Genomic DNA, 16,099 nt, shown 5'->3' on the forward strand with positions numbered 1-16,099 from the left:
ATACTGTCTTCTTTTTTTACTATGATAGCTCCTTTACTCCATTTTCAAAACAAAGATGTATACTTCTAAGAGATCACATGACCTTGTTTACCTATGTAATCAGCTGATTGTGGGTGGTATGTGATAGATTATGACAACTGATCAATATTACCTATACAGGTGTTATTTTATTACATAACAATCAATAATCTGTCCCTTAAGGAGACAGTCCTTTTTATAGTATTTCTTCTTTGCACAAGACTCTCTTAATTCACTATGCATAACTGTAAGGTATGTTCTTTCTTGATCTTTAAAGATTTTCTTTCGAATCAATAATCAGAATGAAATATGAAGACAACATATTGAATATATAGGTATCATCATATTGTGAAAAGAGTTTGAACTGATTTTTCTGTCTCCTAAATAATTTTAGCACTGATGAAACTTTTTTTATAAACATTGTACAACTGAATCCTTTTGTGTAAGTAGAGAAGAAATAGTTTGTATACCCAATTGTGTTTGGTATGTTACCTTACTGTTCACACTTTTATATTTGTGTCTTTGGTATCCTCTGTCTCTTATTTATATCATTAGGACTGCATGCAAGTTATTGGCCACTGACTAAATATCATATAATGCAAACCATTTATTGCTGTTGCTTGATATTTGAATCAAGAAAACAATTACCGAAATTTAAAACATTAATTTTTATTAATGCAAAATTCATCCAGTAATATTTTCATACCAACAAAAAAATTGTAATATTTTCTTTTTGTCTACAGTACACAGACAGACATTGTATACCTTTGGCATGTTCTTTGTCCAACTGAGCAACTGTTTTCTTCCAATCTTCACTCTTTTCTTGAAGTGGTGTAACTAGATTATCTATAATAGTACTGTAAAGAGAAGAAGACATATTACATGCACTCATTCTGGCAACACACAAAATACTTGCACTGTAGCACTCAGCAATTATAACACCTCTTTAAGGTGTATTCCTACAAAAAAATTCTTAAAGGTTAGACAGTAAAGTGTTGTAAAACAAATCTGATATTGTCGGAGTTCTACCTTGAGCTATATAATAATGACTGTAAGTTGATCAAAGGATAACATGAAGAAATTGACTCATTAGAAACTCAATTCACCTCTGACAAACAATGTACTGTATACATACTTTGTAATACATCTGTTCCAAAAAGAAAACAAATGTCTCATATTATATATAAATAGATTCAATACTTTGCATTTTCTTGTTCGTACTTAATCTATGAATCAAACAGTCACATATTTCATTTAGGATTCATCTGTCTCAGTAGATCATCAATAAGTCCTGATAAAAACTTAAGAATCCTGCGTTAATGGTGGTGAAAAGTCTAAATGTGGAATCTTAATAATAAAGAGGCAAACACAATCAAGAAAACAAATGTTTCCAGACAACTTGATATTATATTTTACTTTAAATTCATGAGAGATTCCAGAAGTGTCATCAGTCTTACTGAAGTAACATTTATATCAGGATTACATAAAAGTAACTAAGGGTTAAACCCTATAGCTAGAAAAAGTTTTATCTTCAAAACAAGGGTAAAACTTAATGCCCCCTCCACTACGACGGGGGCATAAAAATCTTTAGACATAACATAAATAAAATGTTTGCTTCCAGCAGAAAAAGTGCACCAAATGCAATAATTAGAAACAGAAATACCTCCTACACTCTAGACTATGCTTTTCAGATTTTCTTAGTCATTACCATGACGATAAAAAAACTGTTATATTCATTGGTATGTAATAAGTATAAAACTATAAAATAAAATAAGGGGATGTAATATAATTGCCAATGAGACAACTATATTATACCAAAGACTAAAAGACAAGGATGTGAACAGCCATAGGACTACGTACAGCCTTCAACAATGAGCAAAACTCACCTTATAGTAAGCTATAAAAGGCCCAAAAAATGTCCAAAAATTGGAAATGGAAAAACCAACAGCCTGATTTATACTAAAACAATAAACAAACAAAAAATATGGCAGACCACAACTATTCCCCTCATTTGGCAGTGGCTACCATCTGATGCTGTCTCAAGTACATTTACCAAGGACTTTCTGTTTATTCAGGGTTAAAAATAACAATTCAAAGAACCCTTAAAATGTTAATAATTTTAAAGCTTTTTTCATGTGAAGAAAATTGTTTCTTTCCTTATAACTAATTAGTCTTCCATACTGCTTGACCAATTTTTTTCTCTATTAGATCACAAATTACACTCACGATCATTAAATTTCTTCTAATGATCAATAATCATTTCACTAGATGACCACTTCAAGATCTCTATTATTTTCACACTGTTCTGAGCACCATTTCACGTCAATTAATTACAAATAAACAAAAAATATCAATATTCTGAACACAGAAAATAATTATAGCTCAAATCCAATTTAAGCCTAATGGTATGAAATGGATATTAGCGAGGCCAGAAAACAAAATTTCTCCTGAAAAACAACATTTATTCAGCACTCACAGAAATTGGAAATGAACATTAGCACTGACCAACAGCTCTCTGGACATAAAACATCAAATGGAATTATCATTTACATGTACTTGTTACACTCATTAAGGCTTTATGTCTTATTCATGGACACTCTAAACACCAATACTAAACATTCATCTTTGATCTATCAAATAAATTTGCACGGAAACTCACCTTAATAAAAATATATCTGTAGATAAAAATTTACCATATGAATGCTGCTTTTATTTCTTTGGGGAACATGAATAGTTGCCAAATATGTACAAGTTTTACAACATATTTAGATTATAGTGTCGCAAGAAAATACCACCTGAATAACAACCTCATGAATATTCATAAGTGTACAATCTAGATCTTGGCTAAATACTTTCATGCAAAGATCTAGATGAAGAACAGGAATAAAAGGTTGTTCTATGAGATGTGGTTATCTATCAGAGAATTATTCTCCTGAACATCGGTCATATATCTCTTCTTCTTTCAATTTGAGTTATCTATGTGTACTTCTGAATCCAAATCTAGTTTGGCTTTAGTCAGGTGTACAGCAGTTTCATCTCAAGGCATTTGTCAATAGAATTGAGAAGATGAAATCATTTTCTGCTTATTTTTTGTTGGTCATTGATTTGCATATTGCTCTTTAAACAAGGCATACCTATACACATAACTCTATTCACTTGTTAAATTTCTGTAACTTTACATTGTGAAAAGAGATAAATATAGTTTTCCAAGAAAATGAGCACAATCAATTAATTTATTTTTTTCCTGTTCTATATAAAGCTATGCATCCAAGATATAGCTTTGTTTAAGTAGCTAGACTCAGTTAAAATTGACATAACTGTGCAAAAAATAAAACATTTCTTTTGTACAATTGGTTTTTTTTTTTAAGAAGTGCTCAAGGTTCAAGAGTCATTATTTTTAACAAAACTTCACAACTAATGAGTATAATTTTCCGTGTTAACAACAGGGTTTCCATTTCCCTACTTTTCATGCATTGAAACACAATAGCCCTGACATATACAGATGACCGTTGTCAAATGTCATACCTCTGTAGAAGTCTGATGGTTGGACTATGACCTAGCTCCAGGGCTAGATTCAACAGAGAATAATGACAATTTTTATAACCATCATAAAGATGTAAACAGTATGATTACCTTGTTAATGTCTTTAATTTAGTCTCGATACTTTTATGCCTCATACATAACCTTGTAAGGGCTGTTCCAATCTCTTTTGTGGCTCCTACAGAATAGAAAAAGAAAATTGATTAATTCAAAGCTCTTTATATTCTAAATACTTTGATTGACTATGATGTCAAGTAAATAAGTTAACATTATAATGTGACACATAACATTAAATTAAACATAATTATTTCAGTTTATTTTGCTATTTCATGGTGCCCTAATGAGGTCAGTTGTAAAAGTGATATTACTTTCTTTATATCAAAATTTATGATAATAATTTGTGTCTATTAATAGAAATAGGAATCCTAACTTAAAACTTTCTTTCTATTGTAAATAAAATGTGATAATACATGGAATTATTTGCTCAGTCAAGAATGAAATTTCTGGAGTGCATTTCAAAATACGGATACTGATAGATTGATAGAGTTTTGTCAGTTTTTATGGACGTCCCTTTTTTGAATTTGCCTAGGAGTTTGGTATTTTTGTTTTACTTTTTTTACCCATAAAGTTTTTGAAGAAAAATTGCCATTTATATCAGATTCAAGAAGAACAAAGAAATCATGCTCTCTTAATTTGGTAATCAAATTATTGAAAAGTCATGTTTTCCCTTCACATCAAATTATTTTTCAATCCCTTACTAGTGCTTATCCTAGACTTGCCTTTTTTGTTGTTGCCTAAAACTAACCCTAACCTGTAAAAGAACATTATCTTTAGCCTAGGTCTTAATTATATTTTGTATAATTCTGAGGTACTTTGCTACTAGAACCATTATGACAAAGCAGCAATAATAACAATGGCTCCATCTACCACTTCAGAGACAGCAGTGACAATATTACACCTAATTATATCAATATCCTTTGCATGAAAACCTCTATAAAAATAATCCGCCAAAAGACTCCACTTCCTGTCAATTCTTTATTGGCAGGATGTTTAATGTGAGGTCAAAAGTTCACAACCAAGTACATACTAGACAACTTCATTACTTTATAAGCTTGTATTTTGATGCACTCACTCATGGATACAGTAATATTTCAATATGTTACCCCGATATTAATTTTATCGTGGAATGCACATTTGGTTTGCATTAGTTCTTAGTAGTTCATTTTATTTGTGAACAGAGGTGTGACATACATGATAATTCATAAGAAGGAGAAATATATTGATCTTTAAAGATTTTTTAATTGCTTAATAAATATGAAGTATGAATCATATTCGCAAATGTTATTTATATTTAGTACTGGTTTATTTAATGTTACATTACTTAAAATAACTATGCAAAACATCAGCTAAATTTGAATCAAAAGTTGTACACTATTTCTTAACACAATATCCATCAAAACGTCGACTACCCAAAACAGAAAGTATACCTAGTTTGCAAGATTGTTGATGTTTGTTCCAATCTATACAGTACTGGTAGAAGAATCTTGCTTTAATCACACACATTTTCTGTCAACCAAGCAATAAACCTTATATTTGTTATTGACTAGAAGGAAAGAGAAAAACTACAGTAATGTGCTGTTGCCAAGCTAACTTTAATTTAAGGCTACAAAAGTCTTGCCAAATGACTTAGAATGATGAGGAGTAAATTTGAAACTCTTAAATGCAGTGTTATTTTGATCATTCTTGTACTTAACCAGACATCTCTGGGGATTGAAACTTGAAACATCAATGTATCATTATTAAGGTATAAATAATCTATTAACAGTCTATTGTAGGTATTATGTACTTCATAAAGTACTTTTCACTAAGAGGTGTTAAATATACAGATGACAATACCTGAACAGGTGAATTATTTGTTAAATTTTAACTATACTTCACACAAATATAAATCTTTATCAACCAGACACCAAATATAAGGCTTTCTTTACTATGAGGCCAGTGTCTAGCTAAATAAATTTACCCCATGTATTGATAAAAAACATGTTGACGTCTATTGATTACACAATAAACTAAATCTCTTTTCAAGCTCAGCCAAACATAACAACTCAGTGCAACTTTTACATAATAAGCACATTCAATGCAAGTGTCAATGTCTTTGCATATGTAATATATCAAGAGAAAAATCTTTTACCATTATTGTGAACTACATGCCATCTATGGCCCAAATAATTTTCTAGGGTTTCCCTTGACCTTATGTGACATGTCATTGGTTTCCAAGATCACTGACCTATATCAGTTTATATATATCTTTCCACTTGGTCTGTTAATTTTTACTTCTTTTTACCTGAAACACCTGTGTGTGTATTGCATGTTTACAGTCAAGTCATTGTTCACCAGAGACTTAAGCCTCAGGCTAAACAAGACACAGTATATTTGTAACCAAAGGATATTACATCTTCAGACTGTCCGACTAGATCATTAAGTTGGCGTGCTGGACGTTAAACACTCCAAACCCTACATCTTCAGTCTTAACAGAAACCATTACAAAGTATTCCTTGTTGATAAATTTAGTAAGTATTAAGAAACTAAGGTTGCAACTACCTCAATCAAAGTTGACCTTAGATGGATTGGCTATCCTTTTTTGGTCCCTTTTGGTCCTTAACTCCTCAAGTATTAAGATATTTATATATCCCTGTCTTTGAGTGTTCCTGATGAAGGTTTATCAGAACTTCAGATGCACTAAATGTATAAAGTGTTATTTTCAGACTGCTTTTCTTCTTACCCACACACAGTCTCAATAAGACATTCAATGTACAATGTTACATAAAAAAGAGCTGTATATAGGTAACTGTGAGTCTTTTCACAAAAAAATCTTAAGAGTAAAATTACTCGTAAGTCATACACATTTCAGTATAACTTACGATCAATTTTAAACTTAAGATTTTTTGTGAAAAGAGTCGCTGGGCACCATTATTAAACTTTACAAAAGATGTTAAAGAAAGTGTTTGACTGCCAAAGTCAAACAGCCTTTATTGAGAAAACTACTAAAAGAAACTAAAGGTCTTCCAAGTGTAATACTATCTGTTTATGAGAGAAAACAATTTAGCAAGGTTTAACCACTTTTGCAAGAATATAAGCAAATAGACAACATGGATTATACATAATATTGACCAGTCATGGGGAACAAGTGCTTCAAATCTACAATATTGTTTTGTCTGGGTCATGTGGGTCAAATGCAAAGTTATAAATAATACCTTTAAATTATTTAGTTTTTGAAGTCCTTAAACCACTTACTGAATGATAGGTTCAAAAGAAAGATTTTAATTGTACAATTATATGGGTTAATAAACATTGAATAGAATAGAACTGATGACAATGTCTTGACAATAACACTGTGGCCAAAGAATCTTTATCTTTAAGTGTAGGCATCAACAGAATAGAGAACACATTTATTATACAGACCCAGATTTTGACGTTTATCCAACATTTCCTTCCATTCATTTTTGAGGCAAAAATTATAACATTTTTACAAACTATAGTGATGTGATTACAATTAATGCTCTAAACGTTGCAAACAGAATGTTATGAAGAAAGGTGTACCTCAATTTCAAACAGATTCCTCATTATTTCTGAGATTCTATATTTTGAAAGCTTGTAAAATAACCTCAATATATTTAGCCTCAATGTATTTGTTACTATTTATTGAGTTCACAGATAACATTAAAACTGAAGAGATGAAAAATGGTTGTCCAAGACAAGAATATATATTTCTTTAACTCATCCAGATGCCAAGGAACTGTTTGAAAGGAAAGGGATAAATGATTGAGTTGTTAATATAACATTGTTGACAAAGGGGTCCCAGTGGGTCCCTAATCCTTTACTTCCTATTGCTACTTGTGATATGAATTATTCTGCAACAAATCTTTTTATCTCAATTAGTATTAATATTATATTTCAATCAACAGATTCCATTATTTCTTGTTCTTTGATGATATAATACAATTATCAACAGAAATAACGAAATGTAAATATTAAAAGATTAGTAGCATATGGCCTTATTTTGATAGCTGGCAATCAATACCATCAGTCCTTACTCTCCAGGAAAAAACTGTTTGTGTTTCAGGTGCTGACATTTGGCCTTGATAAAATAGATATTTTCTCACTGTGGTAAGGTATACCGAAGCCCTTTGAAATGACTTGCATTAGTATCCTCCACCTAATGCACTTCCAGCATCTGACATATTTGATTCATATTCATTTTCTTTTTCAGGTGCCACAAGATGTAAACTCATACGACCTGAATGCTCAAGATCCAGATTCAAACACTGACAATACACTGTAGTTGATATACTTCAGTGTTTGTCTGTCAGAATTCAGTTTGAGCCTCTTTTTTTCTCATTCCAAATTTTATTCATCTGTTTTGGTAACTTGAAAAGAGAATAAAAACTCCACATCAGATGAAGGTGGAGCCACATCTGTATTACTATGCCTTGCCATATAACAGGGACAGTCTATACTAATGGGACTGGTATAGAAAGTCCCTGCATAGAAGTACACCCCACTTCTTCAAACTTGTCAAACCGACCCATACAGAGCAAATTTAATTACCTTCATTTAATTAACTTCCACTCTTTCTACCTATTATATTTAATTTAAAGCCAGGTGTTTTTGCTTTGAAATTAATGAGAAAACATTGGCAAGAAAGGAGTACAATAAGATTTATTTCAACATCAATCAGAACAGTTTATTTACCTGTGAATTCTGGTACAAACATGAAATCAAAGAGACTTTAGTGACTTTATAAAACAATCATAGGATAAGTTTCATTATGCTGAGCCTGACTCAGCTAGCTTAACCAGGTGACTGTATCGCAATCTCGGCAAATATATAAAGAACACAACTTGTTTCGAAAATTGTAATTATAATATTCCACCAGAAAGGTTTACAAGTAGTCAGTAGATTGTTTGTGGTAAACTGCAATAAAACAAAAAGAAATACTTACAATGTGTATGAAAGAACATATTAAAGTTCATATGCAAATATTTAAAACAATGAAATGAAAACGAAAGTAGAATTTACAGTTCCAATCTCGGTTATAAATAACTTACAGTTCGTATGCATTTAATAAATCACTTATCCAAATTAACGGACTTAAACAGATTAAATTATCACAGTTTATAAATGAATAAAACGTACTTGACAGTGATATGTCTCGATTTCCTCAGAAAATTAAATGTCGTCCATGTTACATGTGTTGAAATATTGAAGCAGACGGTGTCACAGAAATTAAAGGCAGTCAATACGTACGGTGATGTAAGAAATCGGTCCAGTGCGATTTGTTCCGGATGATTATGAAAACATATAGTAAACATTGAATGTGAAACAGAATACTCCCCGTCTGATGTCTAACTGATATCACTATTCCAAAAACTATATACAATCGTTCTCTATGAGAAGAATCATGTCCACGATTGGGCGTGTGTAGATGGTGGCTTTTCCATTTACGATGATTCGTACTTCTGCTTTCCGGACATGTTCGTCGGAACTCTTAAATGAATTTACTATAACGCCTATGGGCCATTGAGTACGGCAAAGGTTTTTGTCCTTTAGGAGAATGACGTCTCCTTTGATGAGATCACGGCGATCGTCGGTCCATTTTCGTCGTGGTTGTAGTAACGGCAGGTACTCTTTCCTCCAACGGGACCAGAAAACACTGGCAAGAGCCTGTACACGTCTCCATTCGGCTAGACATAGATCCTGTCTGTCGAATTCTCCAAGCTGATCTGAAGTGAAGATGTAATCGGTCTTTTGTGTCAATAACATAGCTGGCGTTAAGATTAACGGATTCTCTGGATCTGTCGATACCGGTACCAGAGGTCTAGAGTTCACTATTGCTGAAACTTCTGCCATTAGTGTGTTGAGCACGTCGTGCGTTAGGCTTCTTCCTGCTGCGTTTAGAAGCATAGAATCAAGAATTCTCCTTGCGATACCAATCATTCTTTCCCAGGCTCCACCCATGTGGGACGAATGTGGCGGATTGAAGATCCAAGTTGTACCAGAATTGTACAGAAAGTTCTTGAAGGGTCCATCTTCGACGTTGATTGAGTCAATCTTTAAATCGTCGATTGCGCCAATAAAGTTTGTTCCACGGTCAGATCGGAAAATCTTTACTTGACCTCTTATAGCGGCGAATCTTCTGACGGCGTTTATGAAGGCTGAAGAGCTCATTTCCTCGATTAATTCGATGTGAATAGCTCTTGTCACTAAGCATGTGAATAAAATTGCCCAACGTTTAGAGTTGGCGTATCCACCACGTGTTTTACGTGAAACAATTGTCCAGGGTCCAAAGGTGTCTATTCCAACGTTAGTAAACGGAGGTGACGGTTCAAGACGGTCCTCTGGCAAATCAGACATGATTTGATACTCGGTTTTTCCTCTGAGTTTGCGGCATGTTACACATTTGTGAATAATAGAAGAGATCAAGCGTTTTGCTCCAACGATCCAAAATCCTGCGGATCGAATCGCTCCATCTGTGAAATGACGACCTTGATGTTTTATCTTGTCGTGGTAGTGTCGAACTAATAATGTCGCTATATGATGGCGTCCAGGGACGATCAATGGTTTCTTTTCACGGAAGTTTAAGTCAGATTTGACAATACGGCCTCCTACTCGTAATAGTCCTTTTTCGTCCAAAAACGGATTGAGGTTAGCTATCGGGCTCCGCTTATTAATTTGTTCCTGACGTTTTATACAATCTATTTCATCTCCATAAACTTCATGTTGTGCAGATATTAAGATGAAATTTTCGGCATTCGAAAAACTATCAAAAGAAGTCACTGATGAAGCCTGTTTTGACCCGTGTAAACGGGAGAAACGTTCCAAAAAGGCTATCGCTCGCACAAGTGATGTCCAGTTGGAGAATCGGTTGAATCTATCAGTTCCGATACCTTTATGCTCAGATGTGGCAAATGTTTTTGCAACATTCACAGTTGCACGGATTTCTCCATCTTCTTCTGGATCTATTAGCTGATATATGTCCTCAGAATTCTTCTGTTCTGAGGAAAGAAGTTGTTTTGGTCCCAATAACCATTCACTGCTATGAATTTCATGGGCTGGTACGGACCTTGTTCCCGAGTCTGCGGGATTACGGTTAGTTGGTACATAATTCCATTGACTTGGAGAGCTAAATTTCCTTATTTTCTCTACTCTATTGGCGACGTAGATAAAGAACCTTCTTGTCTCGTTACTGATGTAACCTAAAACCACTTTACTGTCTGTGTAGAATTTTACGGTGTCTATATGTAAATCTAAATTATCCATGACAGTTTGGGTGATCTCAACTGCTAATACAGCAGCTGATAGTTCAAGTCGTGGAATAGTATGACCACTTGTTGGTGCAACTTTAGCTTTCCCAAGAATGAAACCTATGTTTGGTTCATCACTACTGTCGGTCGTGCGTAGATACGCAACAGCTGCTATGGCTTTTTCTGATGCATCAGAGAAGACATGTAACTCCTTTGTGGCGGTTTTGCTGAGATACGGCACGTAGGTACGTGGAATGCGCAATGTTTCGATAGCAATTAGAGTATCTCTCCAAGATTTCCACTCAGCTGCTCTCTCATCAGAGAGAGGTTGGTCCCAATCGACGGTTTCTGATACTATTTTCCTTAATAGGAGTTTCCCTTGTATAATCACCGGAGCCAAAAATCCCAGAGGATCGTAGAGACTGTTTATCGTTGATAAAATTCCTCTGCGAGTGATCGGTTTGTTTTCTGATGATAATTGAAATAAGAAGTTGTCAGTGTTTACGTCCCAGCTGAGCCCAAGACTACGTTGTAAGGGTTTGCTGTCGGATTCTAAGTCTAGATCCTTCAGATTTGAAGCCAAATCACTGGCATGAAACGCAGATATAACTTCCGCACAATTAGAGGCGAACTTGTGAAGCCGTAAGTTTCCATACTTTGCCAATGCTTGCTGTGTATCCTTCATGAGCTTAACAGCTTCCTCTTTTGTAGGACATGATGTAAGACCGTCGTCGACATAGAAGTCTCTTGTAACAAAGCTAGTCACGTGACTGCCGAACTCTTGTTCTGATGCCTGAGCTGCTTTTCTGAGTCCAAGCGTAGCAACGGCAGGTGACGGACTATTTCCAAAAACATGAACTCTCATGCGGAATTCGACAAGGTTCTCTTGTAGGTCGTTGTTTTTATGCCATAAAAATCTCAGATAATTTCGGTGGTCTTTTCTTACTACAAAGCAGTGAAACATGTGTTGAACGTCTGCAGTTACTGCGACCATTTCTTTCCTGAAACGCAGCAGTACTCCCAAGAGATCATTGGTCAAGTCTGGACCTGTTAGCAGGACGCTGTTGAGTGAAACTCCGTTACATTTGGCGGATGAATCAAACACACCCCTAATCTGATCGGGTTTCTTTGGGTGATAAACACCAAACAATGGTAAATACCAGCACTCTTCATGTTCGTCCAACGGTGGAGCGAGCTCTGCATGATTATTGTCTAGGATCTTACTCATAAATGTGAGGAAGTGTTCCCGCTTTACTAGGTTTCTATTCAGACTTGCGTCTAACATATTAGCACGATGAAGAGCTTGTTGTCTGTTGCTAGGCAAAGACTGTCTTGGCACTCGGAACGGTAACGGTGCTACCCAACTTCCTTCCGAGTCTCTGACAAATTCGTTGTCCATCTGTTTCATGAACATTTTGTCTTCAAATGACATTCCGGGTTTATCATCGTCCCTAGTTTTTTCAAAGAGAGGCGATTGTAAATCTTTCTTAACGGGGTCTGTGTAGTTTTCCCGAATGTCGAATTTGCTTGTACATGGTTGAAACGTTGACGGTTGTCCTGTAGGTAAAATGTTGGTTATTTTGACATTTAATTCAAGAGGCACATGCTGCTTGTTAATGCAAGTTTCTCCTATCACTACCCAACCCAGTTTCAACTGTTGTGCATATGGAGTTCTGGGTGGTCCTATGCGCTGATCCAGGACGTGGTGTGCCTCTATAAGGTCTCTGCCAATTAAGAGAAGAATTTGGCAATTTTCCTCTATTGGTGGAATGCTACCTCTGAGTTCTTTTAAATGAGGGTGATGCATTGCGACTTCAGGAGTCGGTATTTCGTCCCTATTATTAGGAATATGGTCACATTCTATCAGTACAGGCAGGTCAAATTTGTCATTGCCATTTATTGATTCCATGACGAAACCTCTTCCTCTTTTCCCGGAAGTGACTACTCTGCCGGAGCATGTTGATAAGGTATAGTTCTCCGGTTTGTCTCTTACGTCGAAAAGGTTGAAGAATTCAGGCGATGCTAGTGACCGGTTGCTTTGGTCGTCAATGATGGCGTACATCCGGATAACTTTGTCCTGGTTATCCTTGTAATAAACATTCACAGGTAGTATTTTAGCACAAGATTTCCCGCTATATATATCCTTGCAGATCTCGGTACAGGTAGAATTAACTGAGGTTGACTTAGTTTCAGCCGATTCTGTTGGCTCCCCGCCGTAGGCTTGCTTGGGCGGGCTAGAATGAGAACTTGCAGGTTGCTGTGGTTTAGTGATGTGAAGTGCAGTAGTGTGTTGTTTACTTCCACATTCTTTACAACTTATGCGTGCATTGCATTCCCGGCTTCTGTGTGTGGTGGAATCACAACACTTGTAACAGACATTGTTTTGTTTCAAAAGACCTTTGCGTTCCTCAATTGACTTGGCTCGGAACGCTCGACATTCATTTAAGGAATGCTTTGTATTGTGCAGAATACAAAGACCTTGTTTGCTGGCGTCTCCAGATTGCTGCTCAACCGCTGTCTTATGAGTACCAACTTTAGTCTTGGGGTAAGACGTGAACCTTGGCGCAGCACCTTTTGTATTTGGTGTGACTTTTGACCCAAAGATGAATCCAGGATCGTTTTTAATTCTGCTGATTTCACTGATGAATGCAGATAACTCTGTAAAAGGAGGAAAGGCAACGCCGTGGTTAGATTTGTATCTCGACGCCCTTGTAATCCACTTTTCCTGAAGTCCATATGGTAGTTTTTCAATGACAGGGTTTATTCCGGACGGTGAATCAAAATAAGCTAGCAGACATCCCAGCTTGGGATTTTCCTTGTGATATTCTATTTCTGATAGAATGTCAGACAGTTCATAGAGACGTGCGTTGTCCTTATTCGTCAAGGTTGGGAATTTGGCAAGTTTACTCGTGAGTGAGGCCTCCAACATTTCTGGAGCACCATACCGCTCGTCAAGCCTCTTCCATAGTCTCTGTATGCCTTTTGTAGGGTTATTGGCGTTCGACGCTCTTATGCTAATGGCATGTTTAGCAGACTCTGGACCGAGCCACTTGATCAGAAGATCAATCTGTTCCGAGTCAGAAACTTGTAACTCGTCTGTCACGTTTTTAAAGCTGGCTTTCCATGTATGGAAAGATTCTGCCCGGTCATTAAAGCTTGTTAGCCGGGAGAACAGCAGGTCCTTGCGTAGGAGAAATCTGGTTATCTCCGACGTAGGGTTGATTTGTTGCTGGTGTGCAACAGGGATTTCTTCTGCAACACCCTGTTTTTGGTGTTCAGCAAGGATCTCCTCTGAGACGCCTAGTTTTTGGTATGCAACAGGGATCTGTTCTGAAACGCCCTGTTTTCCTATGCCAGTTATTGTTCCCAGATCTGGGAATACATTAACTTCCGGTGACTTAGCATGTGTAGGCGACACCGCAGGTGTCTGTGATGGCAGGTTCAATGCCACGGAGGGCACGAAGTCTGGCGCTTCATGACTAAGCTCATACTTAACAGACGTTTGTTTTTTCTGTTGAGGGGCTGTCGCTTCCTGTATGGCGGTTGGTTCAGGATGTTTATTAACAAAGTCTTGCACACGTTGGAGCGGGTCTTCCGTCTCTTTAGGGAGATCGTCTAGCGCTTGGCTGTCATCATACTCTAGGATACGAGCCTCGGCTTCTGCGGCTGCAGCTTCTTTCTGTGCTTCTAGAAGGTTTAACTTGGCTTTCAGCTCGGTTTTTTCCCGGCTGACACGTGCGGCCTCCTGTTTAATTTGTGCTTTCCTGCGTATGGCCTCTTGCTCTGCTTCATGCTCCATTTCAGCCTTTTTGCGTGTGGCTTCCTGTTCCATTTCAGCCTTTTTGCGTGCTGCTCCCTGTTCCATTTCAGTTTGTCTGAACAGGGCTTGTTCCTCTAACATCGCCTCCTGTTGTAGGATAAGTGCATGTTGTTCGACAAAGGCTATTTTTGATTTAGCGGCCTCTGCTTTGGCACGCTTCCTCCGTGCTAGGCTTGACATGTCAGACACGTTAGAGCTACCACTATGTGAGGTTTTCTTACTTTTTGAGGTCTTTGTTTTAGTAGATTTAGCCTTTGTCAGGTCGAGCCGATGTTCGTGCAATGTTTCTAGGGCATGGTCCACTTTGGACAGACGAATATCCAATGTGAGATTGCATGCGTCTATGTCTTTTTGACTGTCCAATGTTCTGGTCCTTTTCAGAAAGTCCAGGTACTCATCTGTGAGCCTACGATAATTTGTGCAGGCTTTAACAAGGTTATCCTGGGCTGTCAAGATTTGCTGTATCTTGTTAGGAGGCGTGGTGACTTCCGATAACTGGGACTCTACATCTGACCAGAGGGCCTCTAGTTCCTGACAGAACTTGTCACGTTTTTCTGTGAAAGCTCCTTTACCTTTTTCCGTGAGGTCTCGTACTCGCCTCGTCTCGGGATTTTCATCTAAATGTGTGGTATTAGACGGATTCTCTATAAGTTCTTCAGGGACATCTCCCTCTGGGGGCTGAACCTCTTCTTGCTGTTCCGCTTGACTGGGATCCATGATGGCTCAACGTTGTTTGTTTGCTGCCAAAACACAAGCTGTGTTGCGTAGTGTCAAGGTAACAGCTACGAACGATGCTCCGTTGTATTTCCTGATCAGGAGATGTGTAGACAAGTTGTTGTCAATTTACTATGCTGAGCCTGACTCAGCTAGCTTAACCAGGTGACTGTATCGCAATCTCGGCAAATATATAAAGAACACAACTTGTTTCGAAAATTGTAATTATAATATTCCACCAGAAAGGTTTACAAGTAGTCAGTAGATTGTTTGTGGTAAACTGCAATAAAACAAAAAGAAATACTTACAATGTGTATGAAAGAACATATTAAAGTTCATATGCAAATATTTAAAACAATGAAATGAAAACGAAAGTAGAATTTACAGTTCCAATCTCGGTTATAAATAACTTACAGTTCGTATGCATTTAATAAATCACTTATCCAAATTAACGGACTTAAACAGATTAAATTATCACAGTTTATAAATGAATAAAACGTACTTGACAGTGATATGTCTCGATTTCCTCAGAAAATTAAATGTCGTCCATGTTACATGTGTTGAAATATTGAAGCAGACGGTGTCACAGAAATTAAAGGCAGTCAATACGTACGGTGATGTAAGAAATCGGTCCAGTGCGATTTGTTCCGGATGATTATGAAAACATATAGTAAACATTGAATGTGAAACAGAATATTCATAC

General features: G+C 36.4%; 2 protein-coding genes across 5 annotated transcripts in view; both read right to left on the minus strand.

Annotated features, from left to right (window-relative positions):
• LOC127702669 (protein MTSS 2-like) overlaps window positions 1-16,099 on the minus strand; it is a 73,875-nt gene that overhangs the window by 33,894 nt on the left and 23,882 nt on the right. For all 4 annotated transcript variants that reach the window (XM_052206967.1, XM_052206966.1, XM_052206968.1 and 1 more), the window contains exons 4-5: window positions 3,652-3,736; window positions 784-875 (exon numbers count right to left, since the gene is read on the minus strand). In XM_052206967.1, the coding sequence (XP_052062927.1) occupies window positions 784-875; window positions 3,652-3,736 (177 nt within the window). The remainder of the gene's footprint in view (window positions 1-783; window positions 876-3,651; window positions 3,737-16,099) is intronic.
• On the minus strand, window positions 8,460-16,088 carry LOC127702663 (uncharacterized). Its single transcript, XM_052206954.1, has 2 exons — window positions 15,899-16,088; window positions 8,460-15,676 (listed from the first exon to the last, which is right to left on the minus strand). The coding sequence occupies exon 2, from the start codon at window positions 15,397-15,399 to the stop codon at window positions 8,989-8,991; it is 6,411 nt and encodes a 2,136-aa protein (XP_052062914.1). The 5' UTR covers window positions 15,400-15,676; window positions 15,899-16,088; the 3' UTR covers window positions 8,460-8,988.

The sequence above is a fragment of the Mytilus californianus genome, unplaced genomic scaffold, assembly GCF_021869535.1.
Source record: "Mytilus californianus isolate M0D057914Y unplaced genomic scaffold, xbMytCali1.0.p SCAF_5, whole genome shotgun sequence".
Lineage (NCBI taxonomy): Eukaryota > Metazoa > Mollusca > Bivalvia > Mytilida > Mytilidae > Mytilus > Mytilus californianus.